A 15,133-nucleotide genomic window follows, 5' to 3' on the forward strand; every position below is an offset into this window, starting at 1 on the left:
CTTTTGTTTGCACTTAGATTCTTTACACAGCTCAGTGTTTAGAGGGACTCAAGGCAGCCTTTCTTCAGAATTTTCCTACACCCATTCAACAGAGAGGCATAAGAACAAAAGGACTGATGGCTTTTAACCATTTAGTAGCAAATATATAAAATATTTTAAAAGTTTGTCTTTCTGGAACTAATAAATATTTTTCATGTATTTTTTCATAATTTTTCATATATTTTATTTCATTTGATTCTCACAATTACCTTACAAATAGATCATACAAATGTAATTATCTTTCTCTAATCAGTCAAAATCAAAAGCTAGACTCTCAGCTAAGTCTTAAGGTCCCAAATCCCGCAGTTCTCGTAAACTACATGATGTAAATGTCACTTCTGAAGAATTCACTTCAGTGTTTCCATTAGATGGCTTTTAGGCCCTGGAGTACCTTTAGCTAAAGAAACTAATTTAGATTTTCTAATTTATTTAATCATCACCACATGATGCTGATTTAATGAGGTTGTAATTTCATGTCAAATGATCTATTAAAAAAATCGATCATACATAGCTGGAGTATTTTTTATTTAGACTCAACTTGATCATTGCCTATGTAAAATTGAGTCAGTGAATGTCTACTATATACTCATGTCATTGATATTTAGCTGCATTAACTCATTAAGTGTATTTGCAAAACTTGCTCATTTTTTTACTCTGTGGTTACAGTGGTCTAATTCTTTATTTGTTGTAACAGCTAAATATTATCTTCCTGGTGATCACATTATGCAAAATGGTGAAGCACTCAAACACTTTGAAACCAGATTCTAGCAGGTTGGAAAACATTAAGTAAGTATTTAGTATTTTAATTTTAGTGCTTGACAAACTAAGTGAAAGATACTCTCCACAGAGAATACATAAATGCTTTCCTTCAACTGTAGAAATTATTCAGAATGAAGTTTTCCTGATCAAGGTTGAGTCTCACTGTTAACCATGTCACAGACATTGGTCAAAAATTAGATAATGATTTCTGTCTTGATCTAGAGCCAAGAAATTTTTCAGCGGCTTTGCGGAAATTCCATATCACTGTAGCAATTTCATTTAAATTTAAAATGCAGTTCAAAATGATGTTGCTGTTTGCATGGCTGATGTGATGATATTAAGTTTGTTTTGTTAAATGACTTTTTTGATTTAAGGATTCTGAGCAGTTTCTACTTCTAATCTTGTTTTCCTAAGATAATTTACTCTATTACTATTGTTAACTTGGAGATTATCTGTTGTTTTTCATGATAATTAAAGAAATGTTTACTTTATTTCAATATTGAATAAAAACTACAATATCCTATCAATGGAAAATGCTATCTAATTAAATAATTGATAGCTGTTGATTCATTAAGTCATTTATGGAAGGATTTTCAGAGTTATCTTTTAGATATGAGTTAATTTAAGATTTGAGGAGGTATTATTCAAGTTGGTTATAATGGGATTGTGAAAAATATTTGTAATGTAAAAAATGGCAGATCTATAGTTAGGGTAATTTTTCTTTTAAAAAATTAGATGTTTTAGATAGGTTAGTGCCAGCTTCATTGCATGTTGCATGGTAAGAGAGAGAGCTAATCTTTAGCATCTCTCTCTTTTCTTCCTTTTCCTCTTTCTGTCTTCTCATCTACACCAGTAATTACCGTGTTTGTGATGGCTACTATAATACGGACTTACCTGGGTAAGGTAGAACCCTACATTAACAAATTTATGGCATGATTTATATTTTTTACAAATCCGTCAATATCATGAATTGCCCTTAATTTTTATAGTTATTTTGGAATATCTAATTTGCTGTAGTATTTTAAAACTATAATATGCCTTTATTTTTTAATTGCTTGCCTCTGCATTTTGACTTTCTTAATTTTGACTAATTTATAAAATATACAAATGCTTTCTTATTACTTTCTATTTTAATTCTGTCTAATAATTTTGTTTCTCTTTTCTGCTTATAATGCTTTCTAGCTATGAAGATAATAAGCCATTTATCAAGTAAGATCATTAGTTAGACATGGAATGCACTGACTTTAAATCCTTTCCATTCCGTCCTATTTTCTACAGTTCTTTTCTCCTTAAGCTATTCATGATGAAATCTCTCCAAAATTATTTTAATTTAAAGTTGTTCTCATATTTTTGTCCCATTTCAGCGAGGCTTCTTCATGCTTTAGTTAAAATACCTTAGGCTCACCTCAGATCAGTTTATTAGAATCTACAGTTTAGGTGTGAAGTGATTATCTGCCATTTAACCTTTCTGTATGTGTCACATTATTCAGTGTCATGAGTGCACCACAGGGATAAAAAGACAGGAGTAAACTAATTAAGGACTCCTTAATTTCTTTGACTAAAATGCACATAAAAGACAATAAAGTCATGGGGGATGTTTTACACCTTGTATTTTAATATAGTTCTGATACCTTGTTAATGCTGGAGTAAGAAAAGGTCATACCTGCTGTTGCTGTTTTCACTGGAGGCTGCAGTACTAAATGCTATTGTTCTTTCTCTAATCAATGAAAGGTTAAAGCCAAAATGCTGTTGAATTTGAATGTGAACATAGAGAAAGTCAACCGCTACTACTGATATGTTAATATTTAAGTGTGATGTGGTGTTCTCTCATTGAACTTGTTAATAAAATTCACTTTATTTTTTCAGGTCTTGGGTGCTTGGCGCTTTTGCTCTTCTATGTCTTCTTGGCCTAACCTGGTCATTTGGGTTGCTTTTTATTAATGAGGAGACTATTGTGATGGCATATCTCTTCACCATCTTTAATGCTTTCCAGGGAGTGTTCATTTTCATCTTTCACTGTGCTCTCCAAAAGAAAGTAAGTGAAGACACCTACAGATTCTAGTTGTTTGTTCTTTGGTTTGAAAATCAGAGATGAAATGGAGATTTTACAATTTTACAGCTGACATATTACTAAATAGAATCATATTTAATCATAAATTAATTGTCATGCATGTCTGGAAATTCAGGCTTCACATATAAAATAAGTCAATACCAATCATCTTTTTGGATCTCACTTTGAAAATATTAGACACTGATGTTAAGATTTCTTCTTTGCTAGTGGGGTCTACAAACATGCTTTGTGCAAACGGTATATAAGATAGGGGCCCCTGGGTGGCTCAGTGGCTCAGTTGGTTAAGTGTCTGCCTTCGGCTCAGGTCATGATCCCAGGGTCCTGGGATCGAGTCCTGTATCGGGCTCCCAGCTCTACAGAGAGCATGCTTCTCCTTCTTCTGCCTCTGCCTCTCTCTCTCTCTGTCATGAAAAAATAACTAAAATCTTAAAAAAAAAAGTATACAAAATAATAAAAGGTTAAATAATCTCATTTTTTTGCTTGATAAAGGGAATGCAGTGTTCCAAAATGAAATTGAACATAAGGATAAATGACCTTAATTTTAAAAGCACCAGACATACAAAAAATTAATATTAATGTTACCTTTTGAGTCGTCATGAAAAATCTAAAACCCAGTAATTTAATATCTCACATCTTATTATTTTGTCCTGATTTTATGTTAACTGGAGTCAGCAAAAATGATTCAAAAATTAAAGTTAAAGATGAAAAACTTGCAAGAAGATGTAAACCTTAAGAGAATAGCTTAGCCGCCTTTTGACTAGGTATCATCTTTTCTCTGCCTGCATATCTAATATAGTCTTTTTATTCTGTTATTACTAGTTGGTCACTAAATTGAACAGCGAAATAGAATTTTGAAAGTGAAAACTATTATGTTTTCAGTCCTGACAAGATGATAGTGTTGTTACTTCCATCAGTTGTTGAGTAAGCTATAATTTTGAGATAATGACAGTGGGATGTGCAATACTGACAGATAATGTACATTCACAGCAATATAGGCATTAGGCAAAACCAACACTGGAGGGTATTATTTGGATAAAATACCATTTTGATTGCCATAGGCTTGGTCATACAGCATTTCAGAGCAGTTAATAGCCATGAAATGTCCCAAAAAAAATTTTGTGCGGTATCAGGTGTTATTTAATAACACTGAACTTTAATTTTCTAAACATTATACAGGTATAATCTTGTAATTACTTTGGTTTTTACTTTACCTTACACAAACGAGCCTTTTGTATACATGTATAGGATCACATATCATAATTTCTTCCAAAAGTGTTTAACATAAAGCATAAATTATTTCCTCTACAGGTGATGTGTATTAGTTGAACAAAGAGATTTTGATGTGCTTTTTATTTTTTTATAAAAATTTTATTTATTTATTTGACAGAGAGAGATCACAAGTAGGCAGAGAGGCAGGCAGAGAGAGAGGAGGGGAAGCAGACTCCCTGCTGAGCAGAGAGCCTGATGTGGGGCTTGATCCCAGGACCCTGGGATCATGACCTGAGCCGAAGGCAGAGGCTTTAACCCACTGAGCCACCCAGGCACCCCATTACTGTGCTTTTTAATTAAAAATCACATTTTTTGAACAACGTGTTAGACTTCCCTTTGAACACGTTCTACCTAGTCTTGGGTATGTCCTGTTGGGTGCTGCCAGTATGAATGGCTAAGAATATGATACAAAATGAGTTAGTTAAAATCATGCTTCTTACTGCTTGAGTGAGCATATTTAGGCCAAGAAAATGCTTTGAAAGTTCAAGCCCATTGTTATTTGTTCTAATAGGTGTAGTTAAATAAGGCTAACAGGATGAAAATGCAAGTGCACTTGGGTTTCAAGGAATAATTGTCCAAGTCCTGGGTCTGCAAGCAGATACTGAGAATAGAATGGTGTTGGGTGGGGAAGGGGGTGCGGGGGGGGGCGGGTAGGGAGGAGTCTTTTTGAGTGTTTTTGGCAACCTACTGGAAAGTAATTTCTTTGGAGCACCTGGGTGGCTCAGTGGGTTAGATCCTCTGCCTTCGGCTCAGGTCCTCATCCCAGGGTCCTGGGATCAAGCCCCACATTGGGCTCCCTGCTCAGCGGGGAAACCTTCTTCCTCCTCTCTTCTCTGCCTGCCTCTCTGCCTACTTGTGATCTCTGTCTATCAAATAAATAAATTAAAAAATAAAAAGACAGTAATTTCTTACGCAGAGTCTCCTTCTTGTCTGTTCTAATTTCAGTCTGGCTCTAAGCCAGAGCGGAACTTGTTCATAGGCCAATAGAGCTGCACAAAATCCAGCCCTCTTTTCCACTCCTCCCAATTCTGCACCACCTTTCTAGGTGGGGCCCTATTCTTTACAATTGTTTGGACTTCAGTTTTTAAAGTTGACTTTAAACTTTCTTTAGGCCTAACAGCTTTCCTATCTATTCATATATCCTAGCTTCAGGGGAAAAGGGAAATTACATGGGTAACACATTAATGTGATTGGAAATTGCATAAATAGTTCCCTTGTGTGCTAATGAAGTGAATAGGCATCTTAGACTCTCTACACTAAATGTTAAAGCTAGACACATCAGAAAATGAAGAAAACATTCCATCCTAATTAATAGCATATGTATCAAAGTCCTTTTCTTCTTTATTCGTGTGCCAAAGTAGTCTTGTCATTATAAAGAGGTTACCTGCGAAAGTATGCAATCCGGTAAAAGAAGTTTATGTATTGACCTACGTAAAAGGACATGAAGCATATGAAACTTAAATGACTGGATTATGAGTGGTTAAATGTAATTAAGCAGGAACGTTCTAATTTTTTGTCCTTTTTTTCTTAGCATAAAATATAAAATCGGGGTTGCTAAGTATGTAGATAAAGCTTTAAAACATTATTACGTATGTATTAATAACATTTGTGTAACAAGAAGGCATCAAACATTTTCACATATTACATCACATTTTGAAGCTCCTACTAGCCAGTCTGGTAGGCAAAGTTATTTTTCTGATTACTATTTCAGCATTTTCAGTTGAACTTGATTTTAGAAATTCAATTTATTCGCTCCACAAAAATGTGTCAGTGAACTTATTCTTCTCAGTTGTTTCCACTGCTTATTTAATTAGAGCGACAGAGAGAAGCAAGTATGTTTGTGTTAATCTCTCGGTCTCGTGGTTATTCAATGCAGGTACGAAAAGAATATGGCAAGTGCTTCAGACACTCCTATTGCTGCGGCAGCCTCCCGACTGAGAGCCCCCACAGTTCAGTGAAGGCATCAACCACCAGAACTAGTGCTCGGTATTCCTCTGGCACACAGGTAACAAAGAATTTGACAACATCTTTAATTAACCTCCTTTATAGAAAGCCTACCGAGACATGTTCTGTTCAGATGCACTAATTGTCTCCTCATTATAATGATCTAGGTAGCAAATACTTGCTTTTTTAGTTTTTTGGTCTTAATTTCTTCTTAAGTATTTATTCAAGGTGTTTCTTTAGGTGTGAGCATCATTTTTGAGAAGTGAAACTTCTTTAAGATGTATATGATCATTTTTGGGATACCCTGAGGTCACATAGCACGGTACTCATGGTGGGCACTTACTAAACGTTTGTTAAATAATCTGTCATCTCCACGAAGAGTGGAAGATTAAATATTCATTCTTCAGTTCTAGACTTCCTTAGTTTTAGACCAGAATCAACACACATTTCTTTTTAACAGCCACCAGATAATCCTCCACAGATTCTTCAGGGTAGATCTTTATGTGTCTTTAATAAGGTGAGGTTGGGGAAACTAACATAACATATGTCTTGCTATTTTATATTGATAGAGTCGTATAAGAAGGATGTGGAATGACACTGTGAGAAAACAGTCTGAATCTTCTTTTATCTCAGGTGACATCAATAGCACTTCAACACTTAATCAAGGTCAGTTACTAGGAAAATTTGAGTTTACAATATAAATTTTGTACCTTTTGCCAATTTATAATAACTCTAGAGAAACTACTGATTTTTTTCCTCTCGAATGGGTTTATATCACAAGCTATTAAACCTGTTGAGTCAACTTTTATCCTTTATGAAAGTACATATAAATTCGTCTTACTCAATAATGTAATGCAAAAAGTAGAACTTTAAACTCCACAGTAACAGAATAAGGCTGAAAAAAGTAATTACTAAGAACATATTTTGCCACAGATTAAAAATATTTTCCTTTAGTGAATACAAATTTATCTTTTCTGAGACATTTGTGGAAGTTTTCTTTTTAAAACATTAATATAGTTAGAATAACTACTATTCACATTAAACTGCCAATTTTATGGTGAAAATTCTTATTTGTAAAATTATTTTACTTTACACTTCTTTCCAAAAGTAAAAAAGTGTCAAAAACATTTATAGTAAATTTTCATAAGCAACTAATTAAATACATGAGAGTCTATAAAGCAGTTTTTTCTATTTGAATTACTATTTTAATGTGTTTACAATTTTAAACTTGTATAAATGACGAATTATTACTTAAAATAAGCTGGCAAATAAAATAATTAAGCAGGATAAGGACACAAGTGCACGTAGACACACACAATCCTGAGTGCAAGCTTAGTAAATTTGAATTTGATATGAAAAAAATAATGTTATTGTGTGTATATATATATATATATATACATCCTTAAAATGGTAATTTATCCAGGTAATTTGTTTTGATATATTGATTTGTAATATAATAGAACATGTTCTATTTTATCACAAATATTAAAGACATTTTTCACTGTTGACATTGTTCTGATGAGATTCTGGTTTAAAATGAAGAAAGGAGTATGTATGGCATCAAAACCAACTTGAATTTTAAAGTATTTTTAGTCAAATTACATTAGCTATGCAAAACATATGTTTGATAGGTATTGAAAGGTTTGTAATTTGTCAATTAGAATGAGTGAAATGTGTGTTTATTCCATTGCTCTGATGTTTTACCTAATTCTGTTAAGATGACTATCAAAAAGGAAATGAATTATTCAATGATTCATTTTTGAAACCTGGCAAATAAGATTACGGAATGAAAATTCTTACTATATGGAGTTTGTGAATGGTCTAATAATTCATTATACACACAGTCTCTTTCTTCCCCCTTGGCATGTGTGCTCTCGCATTTACTAAGAGAAGCTTTGTGCAGTGTGTCGTACTTTTTACTTGTTTGTGAAAGTTGTTTTCCTCCTGCTTGTGTCAAAGTTGATATTAACACAGATGTTTTCATGAGGGATAATCCCACACCTGTAAATCTGAAAGTTTGAGATTCCCTCTTCTGGGCCTCAGTGGTTAGGTTTTTAATATTAAGCAGTAACATCTTGAAACATAATGTTGATCTCTGTGCATTTAATTGCCGTTTTTGTTTAAAAGTGATTTTGTATAAATTAGTAAATGTCATCCTCAGCAGGTGTTTACTTGGGGGACTTAGAAAGCACCTGTGAATTACTGAAATTTAACTTCCCTCTCCCCTTTCTCCTTCAAATTAGTAGTTCAAATACAGTCAGAAAATTTCAGCAGATAATCCATTGCCAACTTGTCTGCTACCTTTGATGAATACAAAAAGTACTTTACTGCAACTGTAACACAAAAATAAGAGAACTGATGTATTTTTTTTCTGTTTCTTTGCTTTAGGAATGACTGGCAATTACCTACTAACAAACCCTCTTCTTCGACCCCACGGCACTAACAACCCCTATAACACATTGCTCGCTGAAACAGTTGTATGTAATGCCCCTTCAGCTCCTGTATTTAACTCACCAGGTGTGCTTATACTTACGAATAAAACTACCTTTCTTTGCTGCTAAACAGAGCTCTGATCTTTGCCCCTTTTCTAGAGTACTCAAGTTGCCATATATTTATTATTACATCTTTAATTTCTCAGTTTAAAGAATTACGGTATTGCCCATGCCAGGCTTCTAAAACTGCACTATATTATAGTAAAAATTCAGTCATGATAGTATTTACCAATAATTATCCATGTTTTTAACACAGGTGGCATAAATCTTAATATATTATTACAGGACTGACATCACATGGTCCGAGAGCCCATCTTCAAGATTTATATCATTTAGAGGTATCCTATCTATGTAATATACTGTTCAGTTTACCCTAAAGCTTGCAGACAGAATTTGCTTCTGGAATGAATTAGCTAATAAAGATAATTTGGATGCCTAGGTATAGAAAACTACACCCAGCATTATCAATGTAACCAAACTATAGTATAGTGCAGCTTTATGGTAGTGGTTTTTTGTTTGTTTGTTTTTTTCCTTAAAAAAAAAAAAAAAACAAAACTTTGAGAATGAAGTTACTATTAGTCAGTTTATACCTTTAGTTGTTTATTGGGGGAGGGGGAGAGATTGTCACTAACCCATCCTGTATTACTATGTTTTCTAATAGCTTATTAAAATAAAAAGCATTTAATATTAAGACAGTTTGCAAGACTTCAGTAAAACTTATCACATAATTATTGCTAGCACGTAATATTTATTTGTGATTGATATTTGCCACTAAATTAAAGAACTTTGTTTCCGTTTTTTTTTTTTTTTTCTTAAATTCTTTTTTAACGTAACTGCAGTTTCTCTTTTCATTCTCTTGTTTTTCTTACTTTCCTTATGCTTTCCTCTAGCAACCTACAGAGAGACAAGTATGGGAGTCAAACTTAACTTTGCCTATCAAATGTAAATTTTTTCAGCATGATTTTTAAACCGGCACAATTAAAACATAACTAGCAGTCATGAAGTAGACTCAGCGGGCAAGTGGTTCACAATTTCCAACTAAACTGGTACCAAATTCAAACAGTACTTCTGTCTGTACTGCCTTTTGTCAGTAATAGAGGTCTGTAGCAAATGCTGTCCATACTTAAGTATATGCAATGCTGAAATAATTTGCTCTTTAAAGCCTGAGGTGCTGTCAACCAGAAAGCTTAATAATTGACTTATCATTTCTGCATTCCCACAGTAATCTTGCTACAGGCTGTGGAAAGTCTTCAAGTGAATTACCTGAACTTGGGCAGAAAAAGTTGCCTCTTCAAAACCAGTCAAAGATGTGCTTAAATCTGCAGTATATCATAGAAAACACCTTTTGCATTACCCAGTATATATTTTTATATTTATTAAGCAATGGTAAAAGGAAAGAAAAATTGCAAGATCGAACCTCGATAGAGGAAACAAATGCTAGCAAGTGATCTGTGTGTCACCTAGAACTTAAACACCAAATGTTTTCTAAATAAAGATGGTGGCACATGCATGAATTAGGAAGCTAGACAGTTATGTCAATCAAACTAAAGGAAGCCTTACAGATACTATTGTAATAACTTCATTTTGTTATATGTGGAGCCTGGTAGAAATGAAATTGTCCGTTTTTCCAATGTAAACGTTGGATCAGAGTTTTTTTTTTAAATAAAACGAGTCACCAACAGGTATACCCCCCCCACACACACACACTTACTCATTTTCTGCTAATGAGAAGTTATTGAACAGTTCCCACATATTTATTGGTCATAAAATCGAGTTTTCTAGGATAATCTGCAGCTTTAAGAGTGGAGTCAGCACTAAAAAGGGAAATTTCCTATTTTTTCCAAGAATGAAATTTTTCCTCAACTCCTCCAAGCCTTGCATACAATGCAGCAGCCTCACAGTGGCCAGTGTCATTCAGTAACATCATTTCATTCTTTTTTTTTTCCAGACCTATCTGTAAACAAGTGATTTTTTTTTTCTCTAGGATTTTGAGAATGAATAACCTAACTTACCATGGTGCAGATCATTTAATTTTCTCTAAAACTTTTTATTTTCATTTGCCTGAGAAGCACTGTGATGTCTCAGTTTACATGTTTATGTGTCTGTAGAAAATACAACTCTGATTCCAAGAGAGCATGTTACCATCTTTTTTTTCCTTCTAAACCTCTTTTCATATCTTCAGCAGACTTATCCAGTCTTTCATTCCTTTAGAGATAAATATATATTAGCCAAGGCTGACACCCTTTTCCCATTCCATAGTTAATATCTATTATTGGTTTGATTTCTGTGACCCATACTTAAGAAATCTCTAACATTTCTGCGTCTAACCTCCATGCCCATGGTGTCTGTGGGCCAGTCTCGTACAGTAGACTCTGCTGGTTCATTCGGTGCTGTCACTGTGGCTGATGCAACTGCAGGGCTGCAGGCAAACTTTGACCATTAGGAGCCTGGGGCCGTTGTGATTAGAGAGAGTATTAGTACCAAAAGGAAACAAAAAAATCAAAACGATACCTATTAAATGAAAAAGCAAAAGGCTGCTATTGCTGGTAATCTAATTTGTTGAACCCTTGCTCTGACTAAGTTGCTGAGAAGCTTAGAAATTCTTCATCATGTTACAATAAATCATTTTACTTTCTTTTATATATCAGCTACTCTTAGGCCAGATAGCCTGAGCAGACAGACATGATGTGAGTTGTCCAAAGTGAGTCATTCCACCTGCTGTCTATCGTGTTGTCGGATGGTGCTTGTGGGCCCTTGGTCCCGTCAGTGTGAGAGATGGCTGTCTTCGTTGAACATGATTCTTTGTATCTGTCCATTTTTTTCATTCTTTTTTTTACTCCATCTCCAGAAAAAGGAAATGTTAGAATGTCGTTTAAAAAGTTGCTTGCCAGTTATGTGGGTTTCTGTTGTACATTTGCCTTCAGTTTTTGTATGTGACTTATTCCTTTTTTAATTTAGTGTTGTTTAGGACAAATTCTGTTAATTTTATTTTTATGAACCATAGTCTCGTACTTTAAAATGTAAATGTCACTAATGAATTGCTTTGCATTAACTATGCAAGGGCATGGAGTGAAGTCTTCCTTTAAGAGTGTCAGAGATTTGACCAAAAATCAATTGATAACTACCATCTCCCCGAAATTGATCAAATAATATTCTGTATGCCATCTTCCCTGGAAAACAGTATTATTCTTTCACACTTCTTCCTATTATCAAAGGGGTTGCAACTGTTTACCGTTGGGAATGCGGGAAAGCCTGGCACTGTTCAAGTGTTAGCTTTCAAATACAACTTTGTCCTGAACGACATTAAAAAGTTTTGTACAAAAGAAGTAACGATGCTTTGGGAAGGAACAGCGGCAGTAACGGAAACCCCCCCTTTCCCGTTTCAGGACATTCACTGAACAATGCCAGGGATACAAGTGCCATGGATACTCTACCGCTAAATGGTAACTTTAACAACAGCTACTCACTGCGCAAGGGGGACTATAATGACAGCGTGCAAGTCGTGGACTGTGGACTAAGTCTGAATGATACCGCTTTCGAGAAGATGATCATTTCAGAGTTAGTGCACAACAACCTGCGGGGCGGCAGCAAGACTCACAACCTCGAGCTCACGCTGCCAGTCAAACCTGTGATCGGCGGCAGCAGCAGCGAAGACGATGCGATCGTGGCCGACGCTTCCTCTTTGATGCACGGCGACAACCCGGGGCTGGAGCTCCACCATAAGGAGCTTGAGGCGCCGCTCATTCCTCAGCGGACTCACTCCCTTCTGTACCAGCCCCAGAAGAAGGTGAAGCCCGAGGGGACTGACAGCTACGTCTCCCAGCTGACCGCTGAGGCGGAGGACCACCTCCAGTCCCCCAACAGAGACTCTCTTTATACAAGCATGCCCAATCTTAGAGACTCCCCCTACCAGGAGAGCAGCCCTGACATGGAAGAGGACCTCTCTCCTTCCAGGAGGAGTGAGAACGAGGACATTTACTATAAAAGCATGCCAAATCTTGGAGCTGGCCATCAGCTTCAGATGTGTTACCAGATCAGCAGGGGCAATAGTGATGGTTACATAATCCCCATTAACAAGGAAGGGTGTATTCCCGAAGGAGACGTTAGAGAAGGACAAATGCAGCTGGTCACGAGTCTTTAATAGAGCAGCTAAGGAATTCCAGGGGCCACAGGCAAGTATTAATAAAGACTCCGCTGGCCCAGTGCAGCTCCCTCAGACTCTGCTCGGAGAGATGGCTCTGTTGACCTGTGGTTCTCCAGTGTAAAAAGATGACTGAACCTTGAAGTTCTGTGAATTTTTATAGAACGTACAGAAACTTTGTATATACACAGAGTATACTAAAATGATTATTTGTTACAAAGAAAAGAGATGCCAACCAGGTATTTTAAGATTCTGCTGCTGTTTAGAGAAATTGTGAAGCAAGCAAAACAAAACTTTTCCAGCCATTCTACTGCAGCAGTCTGTGAACTAAATCTGTAAATATGGCTGCACCGTTTTTGTAGGCCTGCATTGTATTATATACAAGACGTAGGCTTTAAAATCCTGTGGGACAAATTTACTGTACCTTACTGTTCCTGACAAGACTTGGAAAAGCAGGAGAGCCATTCTGCATCAGTTTGCAGTTCGTTCACTGCAAATCTTTTACATTAAGGCAAAGATTGAAAACATGTTTAACCACTAGCAATCAAGCCACAGGCCTTATTTCATATGTTTCCTCAATTGTACAATGAACTATTCTCATGAGAAATGGCTAAAGAAATTATATTTTGTTCTATTGCTAGGGTAAAATAAATACATTTGTGTCCAACTGAAATATAATTGTCATTAAAATAATTTTAAAGAGTTTGAAGAAAATATTGTGAAAAGCTCTCGGTTGCACATATGTTATGAAATGTTTTTTCTTACACTCTGTCATGGTAAGTTCTACCCATTTTCACTTATTTTCCACTGTACACAGTGTTCTGCTTTGACCAGTTAGTCTTTATTCTTACATTTAAATTTCTTATTGCCAAAAGAACGCGTTTTATGGGGGAAAAAAACTCTTCGAAGCCAGTTACGCCATGCCTTGCACAAATGTGGGGAAATCTAGAAAAGAGTCTGTGTTACCTCTCTGTTTATTCTTGAACGGAGGGCAATGAGGGCACTGGGCACTTCTCACAAACTTTCTAGTGAACAAAAGGTGCCTATTCTTTTTTAAAAAATAAAATAAAACATAAATATTACTCTTCCATATTCCTTCTGCCTATATTTAGTAATTAATTTATTTTATGATAAAGTTCTAATGAAATGTAAATTGTTTCCGCAAAATTCTGCTTTTCTTTTCATCCCTTTGTGTAAACCTGTTAATAATGAGCCCATCACTAATATCCAGTGTAAAGTTTAACACGGTTTGACAGTAAATAAATGTGAACTTTTTTCAAGTAGTTAAAACGTGCACTTTTATGTATGAGACATAATTGGCTTTAACACACTGGTCCTTTCCCACTCCTCCCCTCCCCCATGGCATACGTGGGTCCCTTCGTAATAATAACCCACGGGTATGAGAAAGAATACACTTAAGCTGCCTTGATGGTTCTGGGTGTTGTCGAGAATATGTTTGTATTCAAATTGCCCATTACCCACATACAGGATCTGGCAGAAAAGTTTCAATAGAGAAATCTACTGAAAGTACTTTTTTCTTATTGCATTGTGTCAGAACTAAAACAAAAATTGCAAAAAGAAGAAGGGTAGGAAATTCTATAAATTTCGGCATCGTAAAAAAATTGATTTTTCAGCAGAATTGAGAAGACATTCCTAAAGCATACTTTTACAATTTGAGGATTTTAACTATCCCTATAGGCTGCCGTGAATGACAATATTTGTTATCAGGGAAAGGTTCAAAAATCATATAATTGAATCTCAACAAATAGATTTTTCCTGTGTACATCATAAGCATTTATACCAGATTCTTCTAAAAGGTAGTGGCTCTCAAGTGCTTCCACTAAGTTAGAAATAACTTGATTTTTTAATGTGGACTTCGTCATGCCTATTGAATTTAAAAAGAATAATGAGAAAAGTTTTTTCAAGTATATATTCATATATCTAAATGCAGATATAGTAAGGCAGGCACTATATGATATAGTATCCATAGTTTAATAATAGAGTAACAACAGAGGTGTGTATTCACACATAGTTAATATTTAGGTTGGAGACCGACTATAAGAAGTCGTATTAATATTCAAACAGATTTAATAAATCTCTGAGAAGGGTATTTTTATTTCTTTGGCTAAAATCCTTCAGGAATTTATAAAACTTTATTTGGGGTCATTATATAATCAAACATTTTAATTTTCTATTTTGTTACACTTTTTTCCTATCAAACTTATAGTGTTGTATGATATGTACTTCTCAGTATATAATCCAACTAGGGCTGGGCTGGTTCAGTAATGAATTAGCCCCCCCCACCAAGGCACTGTTTATTCAGTTAGTACTCATTTCTTTCTCTTGAAGCAGTTCTTAAAACTGGTATGATGTGAACAGGTACATAAGTACATAGTACCTACATGGTTACTGTTCTCT

General features: G+C 35.2%; 1 protein-coding gene across 1 annotated transcript in view; it reads left to right on the forward strand.

Moving 5' to 3' along the window:
* Positions 1-13,991, forward strand: part of LOC111143256 (adhesion G protein-coupled receptor L2) — a 295,647-nt gene extending 281,656 nt beyond the window's left edge. The window contains exons 19-24 of the mRNA XM_022496875.1: positions 734-825; positions 1,981-2,007; positions 2,665-2,833; positions 6,015-6,143; positions 6,652-6,748; positions 11,961-13,991. Coding sequence (XP_022352583.1) covers positions 734-825; positions 1,981-2,007; positions 2,665-2,833; positions 6,015-6,143; positions 6,652-6,748; positions 11,961-12,715 — 1,269 coding nt within the window. The 3' untranslated portion in view covers positions 12,716-13,991. The remainder of the gene's footprint in view (positions 1-733; positions 826-1,980; positions 2,008-2,664; positions 2,834-6,014; positions 6,144-6,651; positions 6,749-11,960) is intronic.
* The last annotated feature ends 1,142 nt before the right edge of the window (positions 13,992-15,133 follow it).

The sequence above is a fragment of the Enhydra lutris genome, unplaced genomic scaffold (genome assembly GCF_002288905.1).
Source record: "Enhydra lutris kenyoni isolate GAN:26980312 unplaced genomic scaffold, ASM228890v2 scaffoldscaffold9, whole genome shotgun sequence".
In the NCBI taxonomy this organism is placed as follows: Eukaryota; Metazoa; Chordata; class Mammalia; order Carnivora; family Mustelidae; genus Enhydra; species Enhydra lutris.